Source organism: Moschus berezovskii, chromosome 14 (assembly GCF_049115385.1).
Source record: "Moschus berezovskii isolate FMDL1 chromosome 14, NW_MosBer_1.0, whole genome shotgun sequence".
Taxonomy (NCBI): Eukaryota; Metazoa; Chordata; class Mammalia; order Artiodactyla; family Moschidae; genus Moschus; species Moschus berezovskii.
In genome coordinates, this window is record NC_142473.1 from 32003901 (window position 1) to 32029970 (window position 26070).

Here is a 26070-nt window from a genome sequence, read left to right on the forward strand (position 1 = left end):
AAACCTAGTCAGTCAGCAGAAAGCAGCTTCCCACTATGATGAGCTGGTTTTTAGTGTTCTCTCTAAAAAAATCAGGTTCACCTGCTCTGAAGACTCTTCTGGAGGTAAAAGGCAGTGAACCAGCCCTTCAGGTCCCCCAGTGAGCTTTTCTGACCTAGTTAACATTCTGTACACCTGTTGAAAACCTTAACCACACTCTCTCCACTCCTCTCCATCATTCCAGATCAACCTGAGGTATGTCTTTCTTTCTTTCCAGTGTATCAAATTCTGGGCCCAGACCAACACAAATGACACTTGTCCCTTTTGTCCAACTCTTAAATGACGGACCTGACTGGGGAGGATGAAGAGGAGAAACTGATGTGAACAGGATGCGCGGGTTCCAGATTTCTAAAACTCTATATTTATACAGTGACATATACTCATGCCATGTACATTTTTATTATATAGGTAATGTGTGTATAGAAAGTCTGTATTCAAATATTCGTAAATGAAAGTATGTATATTATGCAGAAATGGTCTGTCCCCCTCACCTTGCAGTTCCTCTGGGGGAAGCAGATTGTAGGTAAGGTGATGTTTCATTTGGCCTTGAAATTACGATATTCCTGCCTAGGGCTGTTTTCAGAACATGTAAAAACCAGCTAGGAAGCTGCTCTTGCTCTACGGTCCCTGCTTTGGTTTGGCTCAGCCTCTAGTCCATTTTCTTAAGGCTCATGTACGCAGATTTGAACCCTGGTGCTCACCTGCTGTTCAGCCAGATGCCTTGCTCACTGAAAGCCTCCGGAAGCCTCAGTGCTGTTGAGCCCCTCTCCTCCAAATGGAGAAAATGAGACTGATTGAGGAAAACAAGATGTAACCCTGACAGTTTGACTTTTCATTTTGAATGTTTTACTGTGTTAACACTCATTATTTGTACATGACATTGGGTTTACAGGATAGTCTGTTTTACATCAGCAAAATTCACAGTCCAAGAATAACAGTGTAACCAGGTCCATTGCCCCCATGCCTCCCACAGACTTCTGTCCGCCCTGCTTCCTGGGTAGTCATCTCTTTAGAAACTAGCACAGCCCACAGATCTGTCCTGGGCCACTCCCTCCGTTTCCACCACTGCCTTGGCTTCTGATCTAGCTCTCATAGACCAAGCTTGTGAAGTCCTCACCTCTTCCCCTTCACTTCCTGTTTCCTGGTCTAGCTATTCCCTCTTCCCCTGGAAGGTTAAGGCAGTTGGTTCACAACCAAGTTGTTTGGTGACCTTGAGTGAGTTCCAGGCAGGCACTGGGGTGAGGAGATGTCTGTGCAAAATTACTTTCAGAATGATCATGGGATATAGGTTTGAATTTTTGAAGCCAGAAAGCTATGGGGACATGTTTCCTGTCAGGGAGAAAATGGAGACCAAAGTAATATGAATAAAGGAAGTTAGATTTCGAGTTTATAAGTTATTTGTTCTGTGGATAGCTAGTTGGAACTGAGTCATTTTTCCCTCTCTTCTTACTGAGCACTTCCAGTTCCTAGGTTTATACTTGGGAAAGCTGGAGTTTCTTTAGAGCTTTGAATCTTTTCCTATCCTTTTATCTGTACTCTTAAAGGAAATGGCTTCAGGTGGATTCTTTATCAGCTGAGCTACCAGGGAAGCCCAAGTAAAAATTAAGCATTAATAAAAAATTAGCTCCAGGGAAAGGATATTATTATATTACCAACAGCTGAATTTTTCCCATTCTTGGACCTGGAAATGCTTACTGGCCCTGGCAGTACTTATGAGGGCAGCAAAGACTTTTCCTGTCAGAGCAAATAATTCTATCCTCTGTGTTTATGTGACTTCCTACTTTGTCTTTCACCCTGGCCTGTCATGTCTTTCTTCTCTCTTGTCTCACTTGCCTAGGTTTACTAACTGGCATCAGAATAAGGAGCTGGATCTCCTTGGCATCTTGTAGGGTGATTGAAATGGCCTGAACACTCCCCACTGTAGAGGTCAGATGACCCACTTTCTTTGGTTAATGACATATTAATGTCTCCCGTTTGGTAGTTGTCATGAACAGGGAAGGCGGCAATGTGGAAGACCAGTTCCTTTGTTTTTTTCACTTGGGGGAGGGATTCATTTTTTATCTTGTAATCTTCAGATTTTATCTCCCCTCAACTTTGCAGCAGCCTTCAGGTCACTCGCTGTATTTTTCAATATCCCATGAAAATTTAGAAATTAGAAATGGGTATAAAGAATATTCTGTTTCTTTTCCACAAATCCTTGACACCAAAGGAGTAATGAGAGAACAGGAGGGGTTGGGGGGCTGAACTGCTTCCTAGTGAAAGCCCTTGGAAAGCCGGTTGCCACAGCGGGGACAGTGTGGTGGAGGGTGTGCTTGGGGGCCGGGCCTCATCATCGCTCTCTGCTCTTTATTGTTCAGGATCCATCCAAAAGCAACACTTAGGTTTTGGCCACCGTTGTTCTCCCTTTTCCCTCTGTCCCCTGGCCTGCACTGGTACAAGTCATGCAGACCCATGGGAAAGGCCCCTGATGCAGTGAGTGGAGATGGCACAGTCATTTTTCTGGCGTAGATTTAAAAATAGAAATATATAATACATATTTTTACAAGCAAGACGCCGTGGTCAAGATTTTTTTTACATTTCAGAGTTCATGGTTTCAGGGTAAGAAAGGAAGAAACCGTGAAAAGAAAAATAAGTACAAGTTTTCTCTTTTTAAGAAAAAAAATCGGACAATGAGTCTTACTAATGAAGGGGTTGAGTTTTATGCCCTGAAAAGAGCTGGGGAAAGCAAGTTTTCCCCAACATGGGTCAAGAATTATAAAGCAGAACGTGGCATTTTCATTTCATAGAAGCAATTCTGGAAGTTTATTTACACAGTAAGTTCGGAACCGCAAGTGGACAGTCTCCAATCTTCCTGTCAGTCTCTGTGGTCATGGCGTGTTCCCAGCCAGCCAGAGCAGCATCAAGTGCAGTGGGAATGAAGAGGACTCGGATAAAAAACTGTGACTCAGTATTCTTGTTTTATTGGTTTATGGCTTGTGGGCAGCTGATTGAGGCCAGGATCTCCCGAGGCCCTCCTTGTGTTTCCCTCTGCCTCTTCTTCAGGTATTTCCACTCTCTGCAGGTCCCATACACTGGAAGCAGTGTGTTGACCAGATAGGAATAGGGTCCAGTGGAACAGTCAGTGAATTCAGCTCTTCCCACTAACACTGGTCTAGTCGACTGGCTTAGAACTGATAGGTCCCCACTGCCTGGCCCAAGAACCAGCCTGGGTGCCCAAGTCGTATGAGGAGTGGGAAGTAAAGAGCAGGATGGGGCAAAGGATGGCCTCCATCAAGGGACTCTTGTGGTGAAGGAAATCAGAAAGCCTAGGGGCTGCCATCCTTTTTCCACGCAGCCTAGTTCCTGAAGGTGATGCTGCTGGAGCCAGAAAGCCCTGCGTTCCTGACAGTCTTGGCATAATACTAGTGCCACTCTGGGATGCCCTAGCCAAATAAACGAGGGTGATGCCCTAGCCAAATAAACGAGGGTGACCTTGAGAGGGTGAGGAGGCAATGAAGCTGCTCTGATTATGTCAAGATCTTACTACCACTTACAACTGAACAGAAAGAAATCCAGGCAGGGGTACAGAGCATCAACGCTGTATCTGTTGAATGAATCTCCAGGATTCTGCTTTCAAAGATTAGAGAGGAGAAGACTCCTATCTGCTTTTAGCACCTCAGCTGCGAAGCTCTGGAGGAATGGGGCTTGGCGAGGGGCGGTGAACAGGCAGCCAGGAAGACAAAGTGCAACCCTATTGTATTTGCTCTCTTCTGGCTGATTTCCCGTAGGGCGTCTGGGGCTCCTGGGGTTGAGGATGTTTCAGTGCTGCCTATCACATATAGACTAGAGGGTTCAGGTAGGGACAAGGAATTAATAAGGTAGAAACTCATTTGTCAGATGGAACCTTTTAGTGGGCACTTTTCCTTTAAGAGAGCTAAAAAGAGCTTTTTGGCTAGAGAAGCCCTTTTTCCCATCGCACTTTTGGTCAGGCTGCAACCACAGAAAAGAAGACACTGGGAATCAACACCCATCTTAGAAGATGGGTTCTGTCTTGGAGATGCTGTCTAAAACTGGGCCTGGTGAGCAGTCACTTTCTAACCTTGCCTAGCATTGATCCCAGCTGTTCCCTGTCTTTGCACTCCCTCTCTGTCTCCTCGTCCAGCCACCCCCATTTGTACAAATTATTTGTACAAATTGTTTTTTAATTATTTTTTAATTCAAGAGGCAGTCTTTGCACCAAGGTTAGGTTTGTCTATACAGTCCCTATCTCTAAAGCAAATAGCAAACTGTGCATCCATCCGTTCCTGCTGACTGGCCAGCAGGAAAACAGGGTTGGCCCTTGCTCTGCCAGGGTACTGCAGAGACACCTGTGGTGGGGGTCACCTTACTTGCAGAAGTAAGAAAAGGAGAATGCTTTGGGTTGGAGACTCTATAAAGGGATGGTGGTCAAAGGTTCAGGGCTGAAGTTTCAAGCAGCAGGATTTCCCAACTCAAGTTTGAGGTGACCAAGAGTATTCCCGCTGTCAGAGTACTTCTTTCTTCCCTGTCCTGGTTCCTACAGGTGCAGTCCCTGTAACCCACCTTGCCAGCTTTCCCTTCTTCTCTGTCAAGACAGAGGCGTTTGTGGGTGGGCGAGGCTCTTGAGGTGCTCTGGCCACAGGTGCCGTCCCTGTCTCCTCGTGACCAAAGCAAACCACCAGATGTGGTTTTGGGGTGTCTCTCTCTCCTGCCCGCAGGCCTCCTCACTTCAGCAGGGAGATGTCATCAGCGAAGTCATCGTGCTGGCGGCGCAGGCAGCGGAGGCAGCGCCACTGGCACACCATCAGGCAGAGGGGCAGCATGAAGAGGGCGCAGATGGCGGCCATGACGTAGGCTATGGTCATGAGGGTCGACTCATCCGTCTGTGGGATGTTGTAGCCACAGTCTTCCATGTCGGGGGTGACGAAAGGGCCTTCCACCGCTGCTGTCCTGAACTCATCATGCACTGGGGAAAGGGCATATGTGAGTCACAGAGCAGCTAGGATTACACAGCAAAACGAACTTCCTGGGATAGGCCTTGAAACCAGCCCTTGAGGAGGCTGTCGAATCTCCCTTCTGGGTGATTCTTAGGAGCAGGACAGACAGCCACTGCCATTGGAGGCACAGCTCTCCCCCCAGGTCTTTGGGGACAGCAACCCTTTCCTGTCTACCTGTCCAGTAGGAATGATACCTAAAATCCAGTCGTTCTAAGTTGACCAAAAAGCCAGCCCCACATATACCTAGTAAACTCACCTCCTGCTGCAATTCAGTGGCAAGCCCCTGCTAGTCGTGTTCAACTCTGGCATACGGCAGCTGACAGGGTCACCACTGGCCCGGCCTGCTGCCTGTGGATCTAGAGCTTTCCAGGGTGCTGAAGCAAATGATACTGCTCCAAGTCGCCAACAGAGATTGCCAGTCCAGGCAGGGGTCCATGCCAAGCGACCACAAGAAAAGCACAATCACTGACACTAGCTCTCACCCAGTGTGTGGACTCTGGCTTGCGGTCCCTCCCTCCCAGACTGATGGAGCTGGTGCCCTCACCGCTGGACAGGGGGAGCAGACTGACCCCACGCCCGCACCCCTGGTGCCCTCACCATGGCAGGCACTGACGGCAAAGCCAATCCGTTTCCGGGCCCGGTCAAAGACAACGTAGAAGCCCTCCATGATGACCGCGCCCATGACGGTGCCGGTGGACGACTGTGAGATGGCGAACTTGTAACAGTCGTCCTGGGAGGTGGCCACATCTTCCACTGGCCGCAGGTATTGCTAAGGATAAGCAGTCACAGGGAGAGAGTTCATGTTTTCCTCTCTTCCACACCATTTCTGCCTTCTTGGTGTCGATGCCCTTAGGCTGCGTTTTCCTTTGCCAGCCCTGAGCTCCCCAGGTTTGGTTTCCCCCAGAGCCCTTTACCCCTGAGCCCTCATCTGTTTTGTCTTCCAAGTTCCAGGAAGCCAGCTGCTTCCTATCTCTTAGTATATACTTTGTTCTCGTCCTGGGATCCCACTGATTGAGGCTAGGGACATACCTGTGGAAGGATGGTGATGCGGAAGGACTGGTTGGTGACCTCACCCATTAGGTAGAGTGAGATGACTGGGAAAATATTCCATGGGGTGGTGCCTGCTTGCCAGCACACCAGCTGCTCCCCTAGCCAGAAACCGTCTGGGAACTTCTCCGTCTGTGTTGGCAAGAAAGGGATAACAGTGAGACCACCTCGCCCCTCCCATTTTCAGATCATACTTACTGGGCCCTACACGTGCTTTTCCGTGAGATATCTAAACCGAGGGAAGCTAAGCCGAAACCCAAGGATTAGAGGAGGCGAGAAGGCTAAAACTGACCAGGGAGACTGTGTGCAAACAAACTGAGGCCCATAGAAGAGAACCCCTTTTAAGTGATCTAAGTAGAGGGGTCTGAGGGTAGACAGCTTGGCTTTTGTGGAGGACTGTGCCCCTCGTGACTTCCCGTGACACTGTCATCTCTTGTATCCCTGTCCTTACTCCCACTGACCGAGGAGGCTGCTTTGATGGATTTGACAGCAGCTTCGAACACTTTCTTGGGTAATCGAAGGTTGGTGGTGCCACTGTCGACGATGCTCTTGTCATAGTTGTACTGAGAGAGAGAAGAGAGGTTAGCAAAAGCCTTTTTGATGCCAGGCGTTGGACAGATTTGGAGGGGTGAGTCTGACTGCTTGGGGTCCTTCCTGGGTTGGCATCCTGGCTTTGCCACCTTTGGTGGATCTCTTTGGGCAAGTTACTGAATATCTGTGCCTCAGTTTCCTCATCTGTAACATGAGGATAATAATAGTACCTACCTCAAAGGGTTATTATAAGCATTAAATAAATTAATATATTTGAAGTGCTGAGAATTGTGCCTGGCACATAGGAAGCAGTCAGTAAATGTTAACTCATATTTTCTTGGGTGGGTAGACATGCTCCAAATCTTGAAAATAAAAACATCTTGTATAATACTTTTAACTTTTCATAATACATTTGTATCTGTCCTAAATGTACATTAAGAATCTAGGTAAGGAATGCCCAAATAGTTCAACTGCTGGGTCATGCCATGTGTCAAGCACTGGGATAAACACTTTATTCATTTTCCCTGTTTTCACCACAATCTTTGGAAAAGCTGTTTTTCTTACATTTTGCAGATAAGGTAACTGAAACACAGAATAGTGACTTGCCTGAGGGCACACAGCTAGAACAGAGCTAGAAACCAAGGCCGTCTGACTCTGAAGCCAGAGCCTTCTACAGCATCGTGTCACTCTGCCTCTCAGACGACTCGCCCAGGGTCACAGAGCAAGATGCGCTTTTTCCCTACCAGACGTTAACCCACGTGGGCCCTGGGGAACCACACTGCCAGTGCCTAGCCCCAAACCTCTGGTCCCGCTGTGACCTTTAAGTTCCCGGCAGTCCCGCACTCAGCCCCCAACCCTCCTGCAGGTCCTGCCTCTCTGCCTCATCCTCCCAACCTCATAACTCAGGGTCTGGCCTCATTATCTGTTCCTCCCCCTTACCTCTCCCTGCTTCCCCCTGGGTTTTGTTACCTCCTTGCAGTCCATTTTCAGATCCTGTCCATTGATCTCCACCCGTACAATGATCACCTCATAATACCACTCCCGCCTGATAGGCGTATACCAGAGGCTGCCTGTGTACAGCGAGGGGTCGATACCCCCAATGATCTAGGGGAAGAAAAAGGCAGTACCCGTGAGCCGACACAGAAGGACAGCAAGTCACCCAGAGTGCCAGCAGTCAGAGCAGCCATTTCGGGGTTTGGGGGGGCAGCGGGGCAAAGCCCTCTGCACATCCGCTTTCTCATTTTCCTGCATCTAATCAGACCCCGTCCTAAAGCGATCGATACTTTCTTCAGTGTGTCAAGGATGTGGATGTGTTCAGGGGAGGAGGCTTTCCAGGATTTTTAATTACTTGTTTCAGAATCACACAACCCTTGATAGAAAGTTATTTAAACCTAAACTGGCACAATAAATGTGGAGTGAATGATAACTTGCTTCTATTACAAGTTTTATTTTCTCGGCTTGTTGGAGATGGAGAACCATTCACCAGTTTTCCTAATTAATTAATAAATAGACTTTTAAACTCCTTACATCTCTGCCTTCTGATCATCAGACTGAATCGTCTTGATTTGAGAGGCCTTATTTTCACTTCCTTTGAAATTTTCCTAATCCTCTCTCCTCCTTTCCAAGTTTACCATAGGGGCCTCAAATCCTTTCTGGAATGATGCAGAGAAGACAAGGGCGGAAGAAGAAAAGTGGAGGTGGGGACTCTGCAGATGTTTCTCTTGATTCTCAGTAGTGGAGCCCAAGGCTGTGGTGGAGCCTCAGGGGGCGGGAAGCTGGGGGCTCCCCTCTTCTAGGACCTACTCACCATGCTCCCTCCAACGGAGGCCAGCGCTTCCGACTGGTTGAGGGGGAAGCCGGCACCGCAGAGCTGCAGGGAGAAGAGATTGGGCACGTGGGTCTGCTTCACCAGGGAGTCAAAGAACGGCTCCAGGGAGTCATCGGGCTGCAGCAGAGAGAGATGAGGAGTGAGTCCTGGCTCAAGGCCCCAGCAGAAAGAGGAGCGGGGCGGGGAGCAAAAGCCAAACTTGGGAGGGTGTTCCTGGGGAAAGACCATCTTAAGGTACTGAGATTTGGTGGTGAGAGGGACAGCAAGGCACACTGGCAGTGCAAACAAAAGATCTACAGGATCGTTGATTCCCATCTGCTTAACCTATCTCAGAGTTATGGGGGCCTCTCTTATTCTTAAAGATCTGAGAGTCAATAGAAAAAACAGCCTATTCCTCTACCTGTCAGCATAGTTCAGCCCTCTGTAGGGATGAAATTCAGACTGCCACCCTGTCCCCCTGTCAAGCAATTGTTTAAACTGATTTGTCTCCCTCCCTTACTCAGTTCCCTCCCACCCCTCCTCTCCTCCAACTCCATCCCTGTGCAGCGTGCAGAGTGCCTTGTTCCTCTCACCCGGGCGATCTCCGCGTAGGCTAGCCCCAGGATGCCCTCCCAGTTGGAGCCATTGATGAAGAACTTGTCTGATTCCGTGATAGCAGCAATGTTGGCACGCACGGTGACGTTGGGGCCGTGGGGGATGCTCACCAGGTCGGTGCCCAGCTCCCCCTCCCACTTGCCCTGGGTGTAGGGCACATACACGCCCTTGCGGAGGTCCCGGTACGTGCTGGACCTGTGCAAAGGAGGCAGAGATCTGTGGGTGCATAACCACAGCCAGTACAGGGATCCGGCGTCCCATCTACTCCCTGGCGCCTAATCTCATCCCAGGCGTCTCACGCTGCTGTCAGGCTGCTCCTCGGAGCATCTGTAGATGCTTCACTCAGAATGTCAAGTGACCTTGCCCGGGGCTCGCTCTCCTGTGTCCACAGCTCATATTCCTAGATCTGGAGCTCAGGCCCTGCAAGAACAAGCCTAGGCTTTGTGTATTGTGCCTGCTGCTGCGGAAGGGACAGCTAGTGAGCACCTCCCACCTCTCACCCCGCGACCTTATCTCGCTCCTAAAGAAAAGGAGCCATTGACTTTTGCTGCCTTGGGACCTGGTGGTACCATCTGAGTGGCAGAGAAAGTACCAGGCAGGGTAAGTGTGGAGTCTCTTCAGCAAGTTCGTCCAAGGACAGGGTTTGCACAGGCACCTCAGCAGGGTGGGTAGGCAAGGCACAGCCCTTGGAGGAAACATGCTCATCACCGTGTGTCCCCCGACCTGTGTGGAATCACGATGACCAGGGCTGGTGTGCGAGTGATGGGGCAGCGAGGGGACACAGATCTGGAATGAATGCTCTTTCACTCATCCTGACCATGCCCCCTTCCCTGACTGCTTTCTTGAGGTTGGAAAGTTAAAGGGGAAGGCCTGAGAAGGCGGCTTTGGCATCTGCCTACAAGTCCAGGGATGGGATGTCAGCCTCCGCTCACATGTTTTCCCACACAGATACACCACTTCCTGCTCTTCTGTTAAAGGGGCTCCCAGATCATCCCTCACCGCCCCTCGTACCTTAAAAGCCCACTTCTACTGTCCCTCCCACCCGTTAGTCAAGTCCAGCAGCAACCCTGGGGATGGACAGGGAAGCATTTAGCTTTCAGTTCCTGATAACCAGGTCAGGCAGTGGGATTGTGGAAGGCTTGTCCTTCGCTTCCTTGCACTGTGTCAGGTGAGGACACAGCAAAGGGAGCTGTCACCGCAGCGTGCTCAGCCTCGACTTAGATGGGTGTCAGAAAGTGAGAGCCGCTGAGGTCTGTGGGGTGGAGCCCCCGCGCCCCACAGTCAAGGCAGAGAGACAGGGGACCCCGAGACTGTACTGTGAGTTTGGGGGCTGCTCTCCTCCCTCTCTCCCTCCCCCAGGAAGCTGCCCTGTCTCGGAACTGAAGCGTGTCCTGGCCGCCCCTTAACTTACCATTCCACCCAGCCTTTCTACTCCCCCTCTCCCCCGTCACTGGGTCACTGTCGGGAGCTGGTCCTTCTCCCTGCAGCTCCCCCCTGCCCAGACCCTCCTTGGAGCTGGGTCTCCAGGAAAGGGCCCTCCCGCTCGCTCTCCCTGCTACTCACAGCTGCCTCTGGTAGTAGCGGTGCAGGAAAGGGTGGGGGGCGGCCCCTACTGCAAAGTTACTGCTGCCTGTGTCCACCAGGATGTTGAGCTGTCAGAAAAAAGGGAGGGAAAGATCTTAGGACAGGAGGCCTGGACTCACTCCCTTCGTTGCTCTGTCCTGTACCCGCCTCCCTCCCCGGCCACGTGGTCTTCCTTTGGAGTGTCCAGGGTGAAGCTCCCAGATGCAGGACTGGACAGACTGGCCGCTGTTGGTTCCAGGACCACAGACACAGGGTGGCATCCCATGACAGCCTCCTCACGGCCTCAGAAGCCTTGTGTCGGCTTCTGTCTTCTCTGCAGAACTGGAACGTTTTCTGTGTCATCAGAGCCACGTCACTGGCGCGTGCGTGTTCCCATTCCTGTTTCTGCCATCAGATGCCCTTCCTCACCCAGGGTTCTGGCCCAGCCTGTCTGCAGAGCTTGCCCCTTCCCCTCATCTCTGGTTCTAGGGGGCACGTCACCAGCAGGCAGCCTGGCTCATCCCCCTCCCGGCTCAGAGACAGCTATTCTCGGAGCTGGCACTGGCCAAGGGCGCTGTGGGCACCAGGATGGCACAGGGAGACCACATGTTTCTGACCCTGCCTGCCAGAAGGGAGTTCCTCACAAAGGGCACCCCTCTGTCTCAGAGGTGACCCAGACGTAGGAGTCCCACTGTCAGAGGTACTGGGGAGCCAGGAACCCCGTGTGAGGCCCTGGTGTTGGCTCAGCGAAGACAGACGGCTGTCGTCCGGCTGTTCCTCGCTGTGCAGCTCCTTCTTCGTCTCTTCTGCCTCGTCCTTCTTCCTTCTGAGATGGCCTAACCCCTCCATCCTCACAGGCAAAAAGGAAAGACCCTGGTCCTCAGGAGCACAGTGATCTGTCAAGTGAATCCGCTCTTGCCGGGTTACTGTGTCCTTCACCTCAGCTTCTCCCCTGACCTCGGGCCCCTCCATTTCTGTGCCGCTTCTCCTAGGTGCAGTGAAGTCAGCTGGCCTCGGCTGTGGTGCAGGCTCTGACCTTGTCGCCCTGGGCACGTCACTGTCTTTCCGCCACCATCTGGTTCTTTGGCTCCTTCCTGCTCTTAGTGGCCCTCTGGGGCTCCGCTGACTACACCTCCCCCAGCACCCACTTGCCCAGCCTTCGGACCCCACCGCTTCCCCCTTCCCAGCCCCCACTCCTGGCCTGGCTCCCCTTTCTTCTCACCGCCCCCAGCTCAGCCCCTACCTCTCCCCTCTGTCCCTCTCCCTGGTCTCTTAGCAGCCACCAGCCCCAGATGCTGCACTTTCAGAGAGAATCAATAAAGCGGGAGGCACAGCAGTTCAGATTTCAATCAACCAGGTTAATGATTTAAAAGGCTGCTTCACCCATCCACTCCTCAGGACGTCCTCCCGCACCTGCCAGGACTCTGGTCCCCACCCTGGGGGCTGGCTTCAGGTTTACGGGGATCCCTGTTACCACTGGCCCCCAAAGAAAGAGGGTCTCCTCCACAAGTTGGTGCCTGTGTTTGGGTGAGGGGTTGGGGCGGAGTACGGGTGCCCGGCCAGCCCTAGGGGAATCCAACCACCCTTGACCCTGGAATGGCAGCCTTATCTGGGGGCTTCAGGCCTCCCCACTCCAACTCTCTCTCCTGCAGGGGGAAGAGCCCTCTCTGCAGGTCCTTCCCGTCCCAGCCCGGAGGCCCCCATCTCTCCTGGTGCCCTTCCAGTCCCAGCCTTTCTCCTCACCTGAGGAAGGTCTCCTCACTCTGCCCAGGGAGGAAAGACTCCCCCCACTCCCTCCCCCTCCCTCTAACAACCCCCCACACCAGGAGTTCAGGCTCCCACTGCTCTCTCTGCCTCCCCCTCTGCACCCCCCCACAAAAAAAAGGCGAAATCAAAATAAACAGTTGCCATTTCCTCCCGAGCAAATGTCCTTCTGTCAGTTTGCCCTTTGCACTGTGATCCTGCTTCTGAGAGAAGCGGTTTTGGTCCTGTCCTTCCCACATCTCTATCATGAGTCCCCTGGGGCAGCCTGCAAGGGGAGGGTTTACATGCAGCCAGAACTTAGCTGACGTCCTCCCCCTTTATTTCACCAAATGGGGGCCTCCAGATGGACCCCCCATCACGCACGACTATCATTCCCGCCTGTCCTCGCAGTGCTGTGTCCTGCCTCTCAGGGGACCCTCCTCCTAGCTCAGGAGGATTCAACTCTCATGCCACCCTACCCCCACCCCCAAATCTGCAATTCTTCCTATTGGCATTTATAAATGCTTGTCCCTTCATTAAAAAAAAAAAATCTTTACTCTCACACCCGCCTCCAGTCACCCTCTCTCTCCTCTCCCTTCACAACCAAAATTTTCGGACAAGCTGTCCTCATTTCTCCACCTCCTACTCATCCCACAACCCATCCTCAAGCTGAGTCTCGCCTCTGTCCCTTCCTCTGCTCTAGCACAGCCCTTACTACGGTAACCAAGGATTTCACGCCACCAAATACAAAAGACTGTTTGCAAAGCAATCATCATCTCACTTCTCCAGAACATTCAATGCTGCTGACCCCTCCCTCCTTAATAGTTACTTTTTATTTGACTGTGCCAGACTTGGTTGCGGCATGTGGGAGCTAGTTCCCCAACTGGGAATCGAACCTGGGCCCCCTGCATTAGGAGCTTGGAGTCTTAGCCACTGGACCACCAGGGAAGGACCCCTCCCTCCTTGAAACACTCGTCCCTGTCACCCTGTTGCATAATTTTCTCCCACCTCTCTGATGGATCTTCTGTCTACTTTGCAGGCTCACTTCAAGGCCTGGGCTTTGGTCCGCTTCCTCTCCCACTCTGCTCTGTTCCCAGGCTGTCTCACCCATGGCAGCAGCTGCAATTACCACCTGTATCCCTGTGACTCCTGAACTTAAAGCTCTAGGTTCTTACTCTGTTGAACTACCTCAAAGACACCTGAAATTCAGGATGGCCAGGGCTGACCTTACCTGGTCCTGCCCATCTGTCTTTTCTCCAAAGTTTCCTCTGTTAGTCACCATCCATCTGTTCCGTAAGTCAGCAACTTCAGAGACATCCTAACACCTTCCTCTTCACATCTCTATCCAAGGCATCAATGAGTCCTGTCCAGTTAAGCTTAAAGGCCTCTGAAAGTATTCACTTCTTGCCAGCTCTTTTGCCACCCCTGGCAGAGCTCTCATCATCTCATCCTAGAATATCACAATAGCTTCTCAACTGGCCTTGGTCCATCCACCCTTGATCTCGCCAACTTGTTTCTGTACTGTGGCTAGAATGTTCTTTCCAGAGTGTAAATGTGACCAAGTTACCCTCCCATGTCAATGGTTTTCCTTTGCTATTATAATAAAGATTTAAAGCTTTAATGTTTCCTATAGAGCCCTTCATGGTGCAACCCTGCCTCCTTGTAGCCAGCCTAGCTTGCCCCATACTTCCCCAAGCCCTCTGCCCACCAGCCACACTGGCCTCATTTCAGGTCTTCCAATCAGCCATGGTCCCTCTCCAAAGGCGGCTGCATGGGTAGTTCACTCTGCATGGGCCATCCTCCTTTCCACTTGCAGTTCCGTCTACTCATCTTTCAGTCTGAGCTCAGAAGGGACTTCCTCAGGGAGAAAGACAGGTCATAGTCTCTTGTTTAGATGCTTCCACAGGACTTACCACTGAATCTCACCTTTCCTTGGATCTCATTTTTTTTTTTTAATCTCTATTGTATCCCCAGTGGATATCACAGTGCCTGGCAATAAGTATATCTTATTTATTTAATGGCTGTGGTGGGTCTTAGTTGTGGCATGCGGGATCTAGTTCCCTGACCAGGGATCAAACCCAGGCCCCCTGCACTGGGAGCGCAGAGTCAGCCACTGAACCACCAAGGAAATTCTCATAAGTATTCCTTGAATTAATGAATGGTTAGAGGAAAAACGGGAAAGAGCTAATCTACCCTATGTTCAGAGTGAGGGAGGGATCTCTCAGTTCAGTTCAGTCACTCAGTCGTGTCTGACTCTTTGCGACCCCATGAATCACAGCACGCCAGGACTCCCTGTCCATCACCAACTCCCAGAGTTCACTCAAACTCATGTCCATCGAGTTGGTGATGCCATCCAGCCATCTCATTCTCCGTCGTCCCCGTCTCCTCCTGCCCCCAATCCCTCCCAGCATCAGAGTCTTTTCCAGTGAGTCAGCTCTTCGCATGAGGTGGCCAAAGTATTGGAGTTTCAGCTTTAGCATCAGTGGCCCCCAAACTGGGTGTTTTTAGATTATAGGTGTGGCTCTAACCCAGACCTGCCTTCCTCTCACCAGGCCCACTGGTTTGACTGGCAGCCTGGAGTCCTTGAATCATCTTATGTCTTCCCCATCCCTTGGGGCCAGGTCAACTCAGAAGTCTCTGTAGCTCTGGCCTTGAGATGCCCAGAGGGGCGCAGCTTGGGGTCAGGACTAGGTCAGTGCCAATCAATTAACAAACAAGCAGGCCCCTGGGGGCCTTTGAAGGCCGGTTGCCTCACAGGGAAGTGCTAACAAGCCCCACAGGGACCAGCACACCTGCCCATTCCCTCTACTAGCAAAGCTCCCCTAGAGGGGTTTGCAGCAGTAGATCTTGGATGATGAGACAGGCTTGGAGCTGGTGAGTTCAGGGTAAACTCCCTGTCCCCCAAATCCCACCTGTCTTGGCCCCTGCTCTCACTAGCAGATGGGAGTTGCTTCCATTCTTCTGGATGAAAAGAACCTTCAGGAGTCATCTGTCTATTTGCCTAGAGAGATTGGAGCTTGTTCTCATTCTGAGAGTTCTCCAGTTATTAAGAGTTATTGTTTTGGCCAAACAAACACAACTTTTCTTGGTAGCCTATGCTAGGGTCTTAGCACTTTTGCACACCTCTGGGAGGCAGCTATAACACTGATTCTTTCTGCTAAAGGAAAGTCTGTTTCCTTCTGTGTCAGGGAAGAGCCCTTATATTCTCGTATCACAAGCCTCTTGGTTGAGATGTAGGAGCGTTTCTTCCATTTAACAGAGGAGAAAACTGAGATCAAGGGTAAGTAAGGATTTGACCCCTGTTACACACAAGCCTTCCCAGGTGGCACTAATGGTAAACCCACCTGCCAATGCAGGAGACATAAGGGACATGGGTTCGATCCTGCAACAGGAAGTTCCCCTGGAGGAGGGCATGGCAATCCACTCCAGTATTCTTCTGTGGAGTATCTTGTGTGCAGAATCTCATGGACAGAGGAGTCCGGCGGGCTACAGTCCACAGGGTTGCACAGTCAGACATGACTGAAGTGAGTGAGCACACACACGCAAGCCACAAAGCTTGGGTCGTTTGGTTCTGCCCATCCATGAAAGTCTGCTCTTTCATCTCCTTGACATTCCTGTCTCTCTCATTCGGAAAGGAAAGGCAGATTGTTTCACTAGTGGATCATACCCGCTGTGTCCATGCCCTTGTGTGATGCCTTGTGACTTTGATGCCGGACTTGGCCACATTACTTGATTTGACCGATGGGACATCAACAAAGGAGGAAAGCAGAGGTAAAAGTGTGTTTGAACTGGGTGGGGAGGGTACTGGCCTCCTGGGGTGTAGCCCTGAGAGTTCGTGAGGAGGCTCTGTCTTGCCTCCTTGAGGCTGAAAGACTCAGCTTCATCAGGAGGAGGTCCAGCTGACCCAGCTTCATCTGGCCCCCAGCTGACCCACCAGCCACGTGAGGAGCCCAGGTAAGCCCTGCTGGAGAGCCACAACCAACCCACAGAATCCTGAGAGTCGATGACTCTTGTTTTACCTTGTTACACTGCATCAGATAACTGATAAAAAAACTTCCTGAATTAAATCCTGAGGTCCTTGACTTCGGGGGCGCCTAACCACTCATAAGTCAACTCCAAATACCATCTCTTACCTCTTTCCCCTCTCTCGTCATGCTTCTCAAGTTTCACAGGAGCACAACCATCTGTCACCTGTCCACAGTCTCTTCCCTTTGCCTGAAATGTTCTCTCCCTGCTTTGTCAAACTCCTGCTCAACTTCCAAGTCACCATTTAAACGTTCTTTCCCCCAAAGATCTTGCCCTGACGCCCCAGCCCACCTGGACTCTCACAGGTCCTCAAGAACACTTGTGCTGCTTCCTCCACCCCCTCATCCAACTTGAAATCATGTATCCAGTGTCTGTCTGTCCCACACATGGCGAGCTCCACAAGGGCAGGGAGCACGTTTCTGAGCTTATTATCTAGTTCTTACCTAGCCCTTAGCAGGCGCTCTGTAACGATGTTTCTTAAACTGTTAATTGTGACCATAATTGCCTGGTTTGCTGCAGGTCTCTGTGACTATAGATTCTCACTGTTAGTTCTCAGCCCTAGGGTCCTTTCAGGGGTGATCTCCAGTCAGATACCGTGTATGGTGATGATGACAGTGGATGCCCACCATACCCATGAAACTGACGGAGTAGCTGCTCAGGTTCTTAGAGCAACTGGAGTGACTTCGGGACTTGCTGGCCCCAGAGGCTTCTGAGTCAGCTTCGTCTGCTTCCCTAAGTGGATATCCCCAGACCTGAGTTTGCCCAAGGCTGAGAGAGAGGTGCAAGGAAGGACACAAGGAGCAAGTCAGCAGCTGGGCATGGCAGAGGGCCAGCGCAGCACACAGCTCCTGCCTCGAACTCAGTCTGGCAATTTTGTCCCATCCAGGCGCCTCCCACCTTGACCAAGTCAGCTGACCCGATAGAAATGGACTCCTTTCCCAGACATCCTCTGCTTCCACTTCGCTCTCCAGGCTGAAGCTGGCAGATCAATACCTGGGAGCAAGCAGACTCCTTGGTCTTGGGCTGTTTTGTTTTTTTTTTAAAGTAATCCCAAGGAGGCCAGGTCACCCCAAACCCTGAAGGGACCCTTCCCACTTTAGACAGGCTGCTCTGTTCCCCCCAGGCTCAAATCCAGCTCAACTAATATTTATCAGTGCTTCCTATTCAAATGCAATGATAGATGTAAATGGTCAAAAAACATACATGCCTACTATTCTGAAACAACAGATCTAAGACAATGGTTTTCAAATTTTTTTTTTAAGCAGCAGAAGCTTTTTCCAATCTCATGCAGTATTCCAGTATATCAAAGAGAGAAAAGCAGAAATGCTGTGCTTGAAAGAGAGGTGTTACTTCCTGTAACTCCATCCCCTCCTTGCCTCGAAGTGTCTCTTTAACACCTTCAGTCTCCACGAAACCCACTTAGGAAACCCTGCTCTGAGGGTATCACAGCCACTGCTGCCTGCTTATTGTCAGATGGTGTGTTCTTCCTGTTGTCTAACCTCATCCCATCCACAGCTTCCAGGGGCTGTAATCATCTCTATCGGGTGAAAATGAAGCTGATCTCTGGCATATACCCACTTTTCCCATGGTGCCCAATTGTGCTTCCTACATAGGTCTGTTTGCTCGAGCCATAAGGAGACACCAGGGTTCAGGCCTTGGGCTATCTGGTGAAAATTCCACAGGTGCTGGAGTCGAAAAGTTGGTAGTGTTCACCAACCCCGAGAGGCTGACCAAGAAGTCCAGCCTGTACGTGGTGGGGTTACAGTGGTCAGCAGGCAGGGTAGCCACTGGGCCCATCCTGCCAGGAGAAGCCCAGGGAACTGGTCTGTTCCAGAAAAGTGGTCTGTTTCCAGAACTCCCCACTGCCCAGGCCCCCAAGCCAAGTGGCTTCCAGCAGACAGAGAAGTTAGTTGTCAGGGAGGAAGCTTTCCTGAGGGATGTTTCTCTTCCTGGATTTTTGACCACAGATTTCTGCTTAGCTCTTTACCAGAGATACCGAAGAAGGGCTCCTGACTGCCTACCTTAGTGAGAGGACACAGTCTTTCTCAATGCCTCCCACTCCCAGCTCTGAACTCTTTCCTTCCAGACCTGGGGAGGTGAAGGAGGAGACAGGTGTGAAAGGACAGCCCGAGAGTCCTAGCAGAGGCTTATGTACAGTTGAAGCCCAAACCCCAGTCTGGAGGTTGCCTCCCAGTGCTGAGGCCAACACTGTCTGGGGTTGTTTGGCTTCAGGGTTGTCTAACTTAGAGGGTGGTTCCTTGAGTTCAAAAGTTTTTAACCTTTTAATTAATTTAATTTTCAACCTTTTAACTCACTCTGCCAGTCAATCAACCAAACCTGGAATTCCACTGTTTAGAAACAAAACTGGGACCTATGCTGGGAGGGCTGGGAGACTTGGAGGCAGGTGGGACGGGGGGTGCCTGGTGAGTGGAAAGGTGGAAGGTACAGAGTCTGCCTGCTTACCTGTCTCCTAACCTCTCCCTCACCCTTGAGGTCCTGTTCCAGAATCCCACAAATTACAGTTTGAAAATCATTCTAGGGAGGGGTCAGGAAAGCCACTTTGTGTCTTCATGGCTTTTTGTTTTTTTAAAAAATATTTATTTGTCTGCACTGGGTCTTAGTTGCAGCATGTGGGACCTAGTTCCTTCACCAGAGATTGAACCCTGGCCCTCTGCATTGGGAGCACGGAGTCTCAGTCACTGGACCATTAGGGAAGTCCCACTTGTAGTTTTCTATGTTTCTGATTACTTTTCTTTGCTCTCTTGATCTCTGTACCCAGTATTCTTCCCCTTATCATTTCTCTCTTCTCTCTCCATTCTCTCAAAGAATAAGTCTGTTTGCTAATTTGACTTCCACAGCTACCTCTCTGCAGGTGATCCTCAAATCTTCCTGTCCAGTCCCAACTTCTCTCCTGGTTTCCAGATCCCCATTCTCAACTGAGGGCTTCCCACGGACAGAGGAGCCTGGTGGGCTACAGTCCATGGGGTCGCAGAGTCAGACACGACTGAGTGACTAACACTTTCATTCTCAGCTGGTTGCATCCGCAAGAATTGCCCACTGGCATCTCAAAGTCAACCAACATGTCCCAGACTATAGAGTGCTGCAAAGAGCCAAGAATGTGGATTTGGAATCCAAAGATCAGGATTTGAATCCAGCTCTGTTCTTCCATAACTGAATAACTTGGAGCAAACCACTTAATCTCTCTGAGCTTCAGTTTCCTCCTCCCCAAAAGGGACACGCTAATACCTTGCCCGTGTAATGAAAGCAGAATAATAAACATGGAATTTTGGTAAACTGTACTGTGCTTTAAACATGCTCAATCATGTCTGACTCTTTTACAACTTCATGGGCTATAGCCTGCCAGGCTCCTCTGTTCATGGGATTTTCCAGGTAAGCATACTGGAGTGGGTTGCCACTTTCTCCTCAAGGGGATCTTCCTGACCCAGGGTTCGAACCCAAGTCTCCTGCATTTCCTGCATTACAAACAGATTGTTTACCACTAAACCATCGGGGAAGCACATTGTGTTTTGAAAGCTTGTTCCCGTTTGTTGTGTATCCTGACACAAACACAGTCAGAGAAGTTCAAAGGAAGGGGACTTCTCTTCCCCCTCCCCTACCAGGGGCAGGGAATATCCAGTTGACCTGACAGGTGATGCCATCTCTCTGAAGACCTCTCCTCCTGCACATCTTCTTTCAGACCCATGTGTCCTAACTGATATCCTCTTCTTGGATTCTAGACCATCCAAGTTATCCTCCAGCCTGGAAATATTTTCCTGGGACCAAAATTCACTAGACCATCTCTCTGCTGCCTCCAGAATGAAGCCCAACCCCCAGTCAGCCTCACAGCATCCTTATCACAACTTCCAGCTTCTTAGCATAGCTCATGTCTCTCTTTTTGAAGTTTTTCTCCCCAACCACTCTCCAAATAGCAAAGCTTTCTCATTTTTCTAGGCCATATTCAAATGCTACCTTTTCTAACAAGCCTTTCCTAACACTGTCAGAAGTAGCCGCTGCTTTCTGTATACTTCTAAGACTCACTGTTCTTCTGGTTTTTTTTTTTTTTGGCCATACCTTGCAGCATGCAGAATTCCCAACCAGGGAGCAAATCCACACCCCCTGTAGTGGAAGTGCGGAGTTTTAACCACTGGACCACCAGAGAACTAACTTCTCACTGTACCAAATGTACTTGGTCTTATGTGATATTTAGGCGCTTACGTTTCTGTGTCTAAATCCTGAGCGCTCCAAGGACTAAGACTGACGTATCCTTCTCTTTGTACATGGTAGGTGCGCAACAAATATTTGTTAAACTGAAAATTGACCACCACCAGATTTCAACCCTAACAGTTAAATTATCAGCCTGTGTTTGGATGGTGATATGCATACCTTTCCAATGAGATGACGTTCTTTCATTGAAGCGAAGAGAATGAAAATGCTTTCTCCAAGAGCTCCAGTCCTGCACTTAACAATGGCTCATCAACAGTTCTACTTAGGAGTCTTACACTTTATTTATTCATTCGCTGAACACTTTTTAGGTGTCTTTTCTGAGTATGATGCTATCATAGATATTAGCTAAGGAGAAATGAGACCCTGAAAAAAATTGATCAATTAAAAAGGACATTGTCTTCAACAGCTTAGTGTTTTATGCAGTTTTTATGCCACAAAAATATTGACATTTGCTGATAAATACAGTAAGGGGGATGAGAAAATGGAAGCGGGATCTCTAATAAATTCTCTTCTTCTGCTTTAAGATACACAAATAGGTAGGTAATAAGGCTAAGTAGGGCTTTCCCAGGTGGCACTAATGGTAAAGAGCCCATCTGCCAATGCAAGAGACATAAGACGCGGGTTTGATCCCTGGGTCGGGAAGATCCCCTGGAGGAGGGCATGACAACCCACTCCAGTATTCTTGCCTGGAGAATCCCATGCACAGAGGAGCCTGGCCGACTACAGCCCATGGGGTTGCAAAGAGTCGGACATGACTGAAGCGACTTGCACAGCACACACGCAAGTCTGAGAGGGAAGTCGAGGGGGACACAGGGTCCAGGTTACTGACCAGCCAACTGGCCAGTTATTTTTCAGTCCCCATTTCTTCTGCTAGAATCTTCAAATGGTTAAGACCTTTTTATATAATGCAGGAATTACTGGAAAGAACAAAATAATCTATATTTTAAAACTTTTATAAACTGTAACCATAAATACAAGGATATATTCGTATATCCGCACTCCTAAACCATCCCCTGATGCCAACTTTCTCACAAATGGTCTTGTCGTTTTCTGATTCATTCCAGATGGGAATCTTGAAATCATCTTTGACACCGTCTTCCTCACCCTCACACCAGCGTTACCAAGTCTGGTCTAACTGCCTCGCAGCGTCCCTTGCAGCCTGGTCTCCCTCCCATTTCCCCTGCTTACAGCCTCACGCCATCCTTGTCACAGCCCTCCACACTTGGACCTTTGTGATAGAGCCTCCTGCTCCCTGCACCCCTCAGTCCCATTCTTTCTAGAATTCAGACGTCTCTTTCTAAAAGATTGCTTCTTTTCTTTGTGCTGCGCAAATTCGGTTTTCCCCTCGCTTTGGCAGGCCAAAGTCCAGCCTGGGTTTCTCACTGGCTCCTGAACATACGTGCATAAACACAGCACACACAACTGGGTTTCTCACTGGCTCCTGAACATACGTGCATAAACACAGCACACACAACTGGGTTTCTCACTGGCTCCTGAACATACGTGCATAAACACAGCACACACAACTCGTCCCCTCATTCACTGTGTCCTCACTTGGTCTCGGGGCGGTGGTGGGAAGGAGTGGGTACACAAGTGAAGCACACAGCTCGGGGGGACCTTTCTTCACTGAAATGGCCTCGCCCCTCCTATCCATCCGTCAAGACCATGCTCACAAATGCTCACAGCACACCTCTGTGAGAACTTGCTTGGTTTTTACCTCCTCCAGGACATCTATAAGGACTTCCCTGGTGGTTCAGTGGTTAGGATCCATACTTCCACTGCAGTGGTTATGGGTTCAATCCTTGGTTGGGGAACTAACATCCCGCATGCCATATGATTCTGCTAAAGTAAATAAATAAAGTGAAGAAAAGAACCCCTCCTTCAAAAGAATATTGATGGAAAAAAATTTTAAAAAAAAAGCAAATAAACACCTACAGCATCCACTCACTGTATTACAGATCAGTAGTTTTCAAACCTGAGATTCAGCCTGAGACTCTGACTTAGGAATGGATGCGTGGTGTGAAGTGGATTCAGTCGTGTCTGATTCTTTTGTGACCCTATAGACCATCACCCACCAAGCTTTGCCATCCATGGGATTCTCCAGGCAAGAATACTGGAGTGGGTTGCCATTTCCTCCTCCAGGGACTTAAATTTTCACTTCCACGCTAAAGCTCTTTGAGGCAGAAAATATATTTCCTGTCTCTTTGTGGATCAGTCTCCCAAACCCAGCAATTAATTGCCCGGCACACAGAAAGTGCACCCCAAGTTTCACAGTTACTTGTTCAGGGCACTGTGCCTTTCACATTCTCCTTTGGTGCTTCCGACCCCGGGGTCAGGAAAAAGGGCATCCTTCTCCCAGACTGCTGGGGGGAGAACTGAAGTCACCAGCAGACTGGCTGGCGTTGGCTTGGGAGCTGTAAGACAACCCACAGAGTTGCCCCATCTGCCACGGGCTCCTTGGCCTGGTGCTGAACTTTAAGCCCACTTTCCCCTTCTCCTGGGAAGGAGGGGGAGGGAGCCGACATTTATTGGGAAGTTGCTCTCTGTCAGTTCCTGGGCTGAGGGGGTGTACACTTTATCTCAAGGGTCCAAGGAAGTATGGTTAATAGACCCCCCCCCCCCATTTACATGTTCTACATGTAAAATGTGGAGGCTCAGAACACTCAAGTTTTTATGCTTCCTTGCAGAACACAGAAGAGGCAGAAGTGGCCAGGCAAGTTAGAAGAAAGTGATTTCACATTTGCTGGAGGTCAAGTATGTGTCTAGGTGCATTGTTTTAGATGCTTTCACCTACACAGTCTCTCTTGATCCTCACTATCACCTTGCAAAGGAGATCTCATATCACCCATTTTAAAGACACAGCAAGAGCCTCAGAGAGGTTATATAATTTTCCCAAGGCCACACAGCTGGGAAAAGGAAAGGCTGTGGGTTGTGGAGCTGGCATTCCGGGTCTGTCTGACCCCAGAGCTCTTGTTGGTCCCACAGCCTGTCCTGTGTCCATGTCACAGGATCGATGCACAATTTGCACAGCACATCAGTAGCAGAAACGGGAGTAGGAACCAGGTCCCACAGCTTCCTGCTCCCTCACAACACCTGGCCTCCTGTTGGCTCAGGCTGCTAGAGGCCTGGATTCAGGCTCTGTCCTTCTCCTGACTCAAGTCTGTTTATAGTGCACAGGCAAGAGGAGGGTTAAGTGGGGAGCCCAGAGCCTTGGATCCGCTGGTGGGGAGTCGGGGGTGGGAGATAGGCCTGGGTGGCACGGACCTTGGAAGGCTTGCTTCCATCAGGTAACTGGAAAGCAGGGGTGTGCTTCTCCCCCAGATCTGGGGTAAGTGCTGTTGAGAAGTCCAGGAAGTGTAGCGGTTCCCTCTGCCCGTAGACACACTCCCACCTTCACCGACCCTCCCAAGGACAAGCCTCCCAGACACAGATCCGGGGGAGGGGGGTGGCTCAGAGATGTGCAGGCTCAGATTCAAGGTGACACTCACCAGCACACATTCAGCCATCCTGCTACCCATGCCCAGGCTCCCCCACCGAGGAGGCAAATGCTCACAGAGGTCAGCCACAGCAACCCCGCGGAGGGCTGCTCATGGCCAACTCATACCTGGGCAGAGGCGCAAAGGTTGAACCCTCCATGGCCACCTAGGAGGTACCTTGGAGGACTGTCAGGAAGCATGGGGCATGGGGACCTGGCAAGCAGTGTTTTCTCCATCGCTGCCTGTCCCAAGCATCTATCAGCTCATGGAAAGAGTCTCATGCTTAGAAGGGGGCTCTGGCTCCCTCGCTCTATGCAATTTATGATCTGTCCTTTCCCCAGGCTCAGTTCAGTTCCCTCTGGCCAGTGCTCAGGGAGGCATCAGGTGGGGGAGGGGCTGGAGTGCAGGCTGCAAATGGGTGGGGAGGAAGAAGGGACTGGGGAAGGCAACACTCAGCTCACGGCTTCTGGCTAGAGTGGAGGTTACAAGAAACCTCGCTTCACTGCCCTGCGGCAGCCCAGACAGAGGGAAAAAAGGGCTGATCCAACTCGTGCCAGGATCCCTTGGTCAGAACCCTAGATGCTGAGATTGGGCGACCAAGATCCAGAGCAAAGGGGTGGGGAGACTCAGGCATGGTGTGGGCTGACACCTGTTCACAGCGACTATGGTTTGGACTCTTCCCCAGATCAGGCCTCCCCCATCCACGTGTTTTTCTTGCCCCTAAATCCTTCCTGAGGGGTGTGTGTATAAGACTAGGAGCGAGGGGGAGGACAGTCAAAGCCTGTGAGGGGAAGGGAAGTGGGGAGTGGGGCTTTGGGGCTGACTGCTGCCACTATGATCCCAGAGGACATGTTTGGGAGAGGATCCCTCCAGCCCGCACCATGCAGCCCCCATTTTAGCAGGAGCCCCCCGCATGCTGCACCCCCAGCCTCTCTTCCTCAGCTCATTAGGAGGGAGGGTAGGGCTGGCCCGGCGACCTTACCGTCTGTGGGGGGCTGCCCACGGTCATCTCCACGTAGTAGCCCTGGCCAGACTTGCCCCTCAGGTTGTCCACCATCTCCACAAAGCTGCCCCTCCGGCCAGGCTCCTCCGACTCCTCGTCGGTCTCCCGGGGCAGCCGCAGCCCCAGGGGGGCGCCCCCCAGCCCGCTTCGCAAGGGCAGCCGGATGCCTGGCTGGGAGCCGTGGGCAGGCAGCACCCCAGAGCCCATCCACAGAAGGAGCCAGGGCAGTGCTTGGGCCATGGTGGGCCCTGGCCTTGGGGCACCCTGGGCTCACTTTGGCCCACGTCCGTCCCTGGGGCCTGCCCCCAACTCTGGGTGCTAGAGGTGGCTTCTCAGGAGAGTGAGTAGGAAGGCATCAGGGCTCCAGAGCCTGCAGGCCCCTCAGCCGGCCCCTGGGCCAGGAGGTGGGGATCGGACAGGAGAGATCCTCAGAGACAAGAGGGGAGGAGATGGCTCCGGAGCCTGGCTACATCTGGCCGGTGGTTCAGCCTCAGCGGCGGTCCGGGAGAGGCCGTCTCGGGCCCCCCGGGGGGCTGGGTGGGGCGGGCATGGCAGGTCTGAGGCTGTTTTCCTGGTCTTCCTGGTGGGGCGGCGGCAGGGGAAGGGTCAGGGGCTCCAGGCTCCTGTGGCTGCGTTTGCTGCTCAGGCCACCATAATCCCAGCTCCCAGGCAGCCCAGGGAGGCGGAAAGACTTGTGGTGGTGGCTGTCAAAGCCAAAGGGTTTTCGCTTTTCCCTGGGATTGCTGGGAAGTGTAGTCCTCACACGGCAGGCAGCCTGGCTTCCGGGGTTGGTGAGGGGTCTGGGATGCCCTCTGCCGAGCCGGAGTCCACCCTGCAGAACCCTGGCAGCGCGGGAAGTGCCGTGGAGATGGAGTGGTGGCTGACCTCTCTCATTCCGTTAGTCCTTCACTGGGCATTTCTGGAGCACCCACTGTATGCCGGGCACTCTGCCAGCCCCTGGGGCCACAGAGAGAAGTAAAATCCACATGCAGCACACAGAAC

The 26070-nt window shown here is 51.2% G+C and overlaps 2 protein-coding genes across 3 annotated transcripts in view; one reads left to right on the top strand and one right to left on the bottom strand.

The window, feature by feature from the left end:
* The window catches only part of RNF214 (ring finger protein 214), a 51514-nt gene extending 44513 nt beyond the window's left edge, over positions 1 to 7001 (top strand). For both annotated transcript variants that reach the window (XM_055423082.2, XM_055423083.2), the window contains one exon: positions 257 to 7001. In XM_055423082.2, coding sequence (XP_055279057.2) covers positions 257 to 322 — 66 coding nt within the window. In that variant the 3' untranslated portion in view covers positions 323 to 7001. The remainder of the gene's footprint in view (positions 1 to 256) is intronic.
* Positions 4761 to 25786, bottom strand: BACE1 (beta-secretase 1). The gene is made up of 9 exons (XM_055423084.2): positions 25048 to 25786; positions 10597 to 10685; positions 9012 to 9228; positions 8419 to 8556; positions 7581 to 7715; positions 6542 to 6643; positions 6063 to 6212; positions 5631 to 5802; positions 4761 to 5002 (listed from the first exon to the last, which is right to left on the bottom strand). Exons 1-9 carry the CDS (start codon positions 25306 to 25308, stop codon positions 4761 to 4763), a joined length of 1506 nt encoding a protein of 501 aa, XP_055279059.1. The 5' UTR covers positions 25309 to 25786.
* Positions 25787 to 26070: the final 284 nt, after the last annotated feature.

Bases quoted from the DNA above. Each gene is read 5' to 3' on its own strand.
- BACE1 (XM_055423084.2), bottom strand. From the start codon at position 25,308: ATGGCCCAAGCACTGCCCTGGCTCCTTCTGTGGATGGGCTCTGGGGTG. The intron at 10,686-25,047 runs GTAAGGTCGCCG...TTTTTCTGACAG, and splicing joins TGGGCAGCCCCCCACAGACG to CTCAACATCCTGGTGGACAC. The intron at 8,557-9,011 runs GTGAGAGGAACA...TCTCTGCTGCAG, and splicing joins CCTACGCGGAGATCGCCCGG to CCCGATGACTCCCTGGAGCC.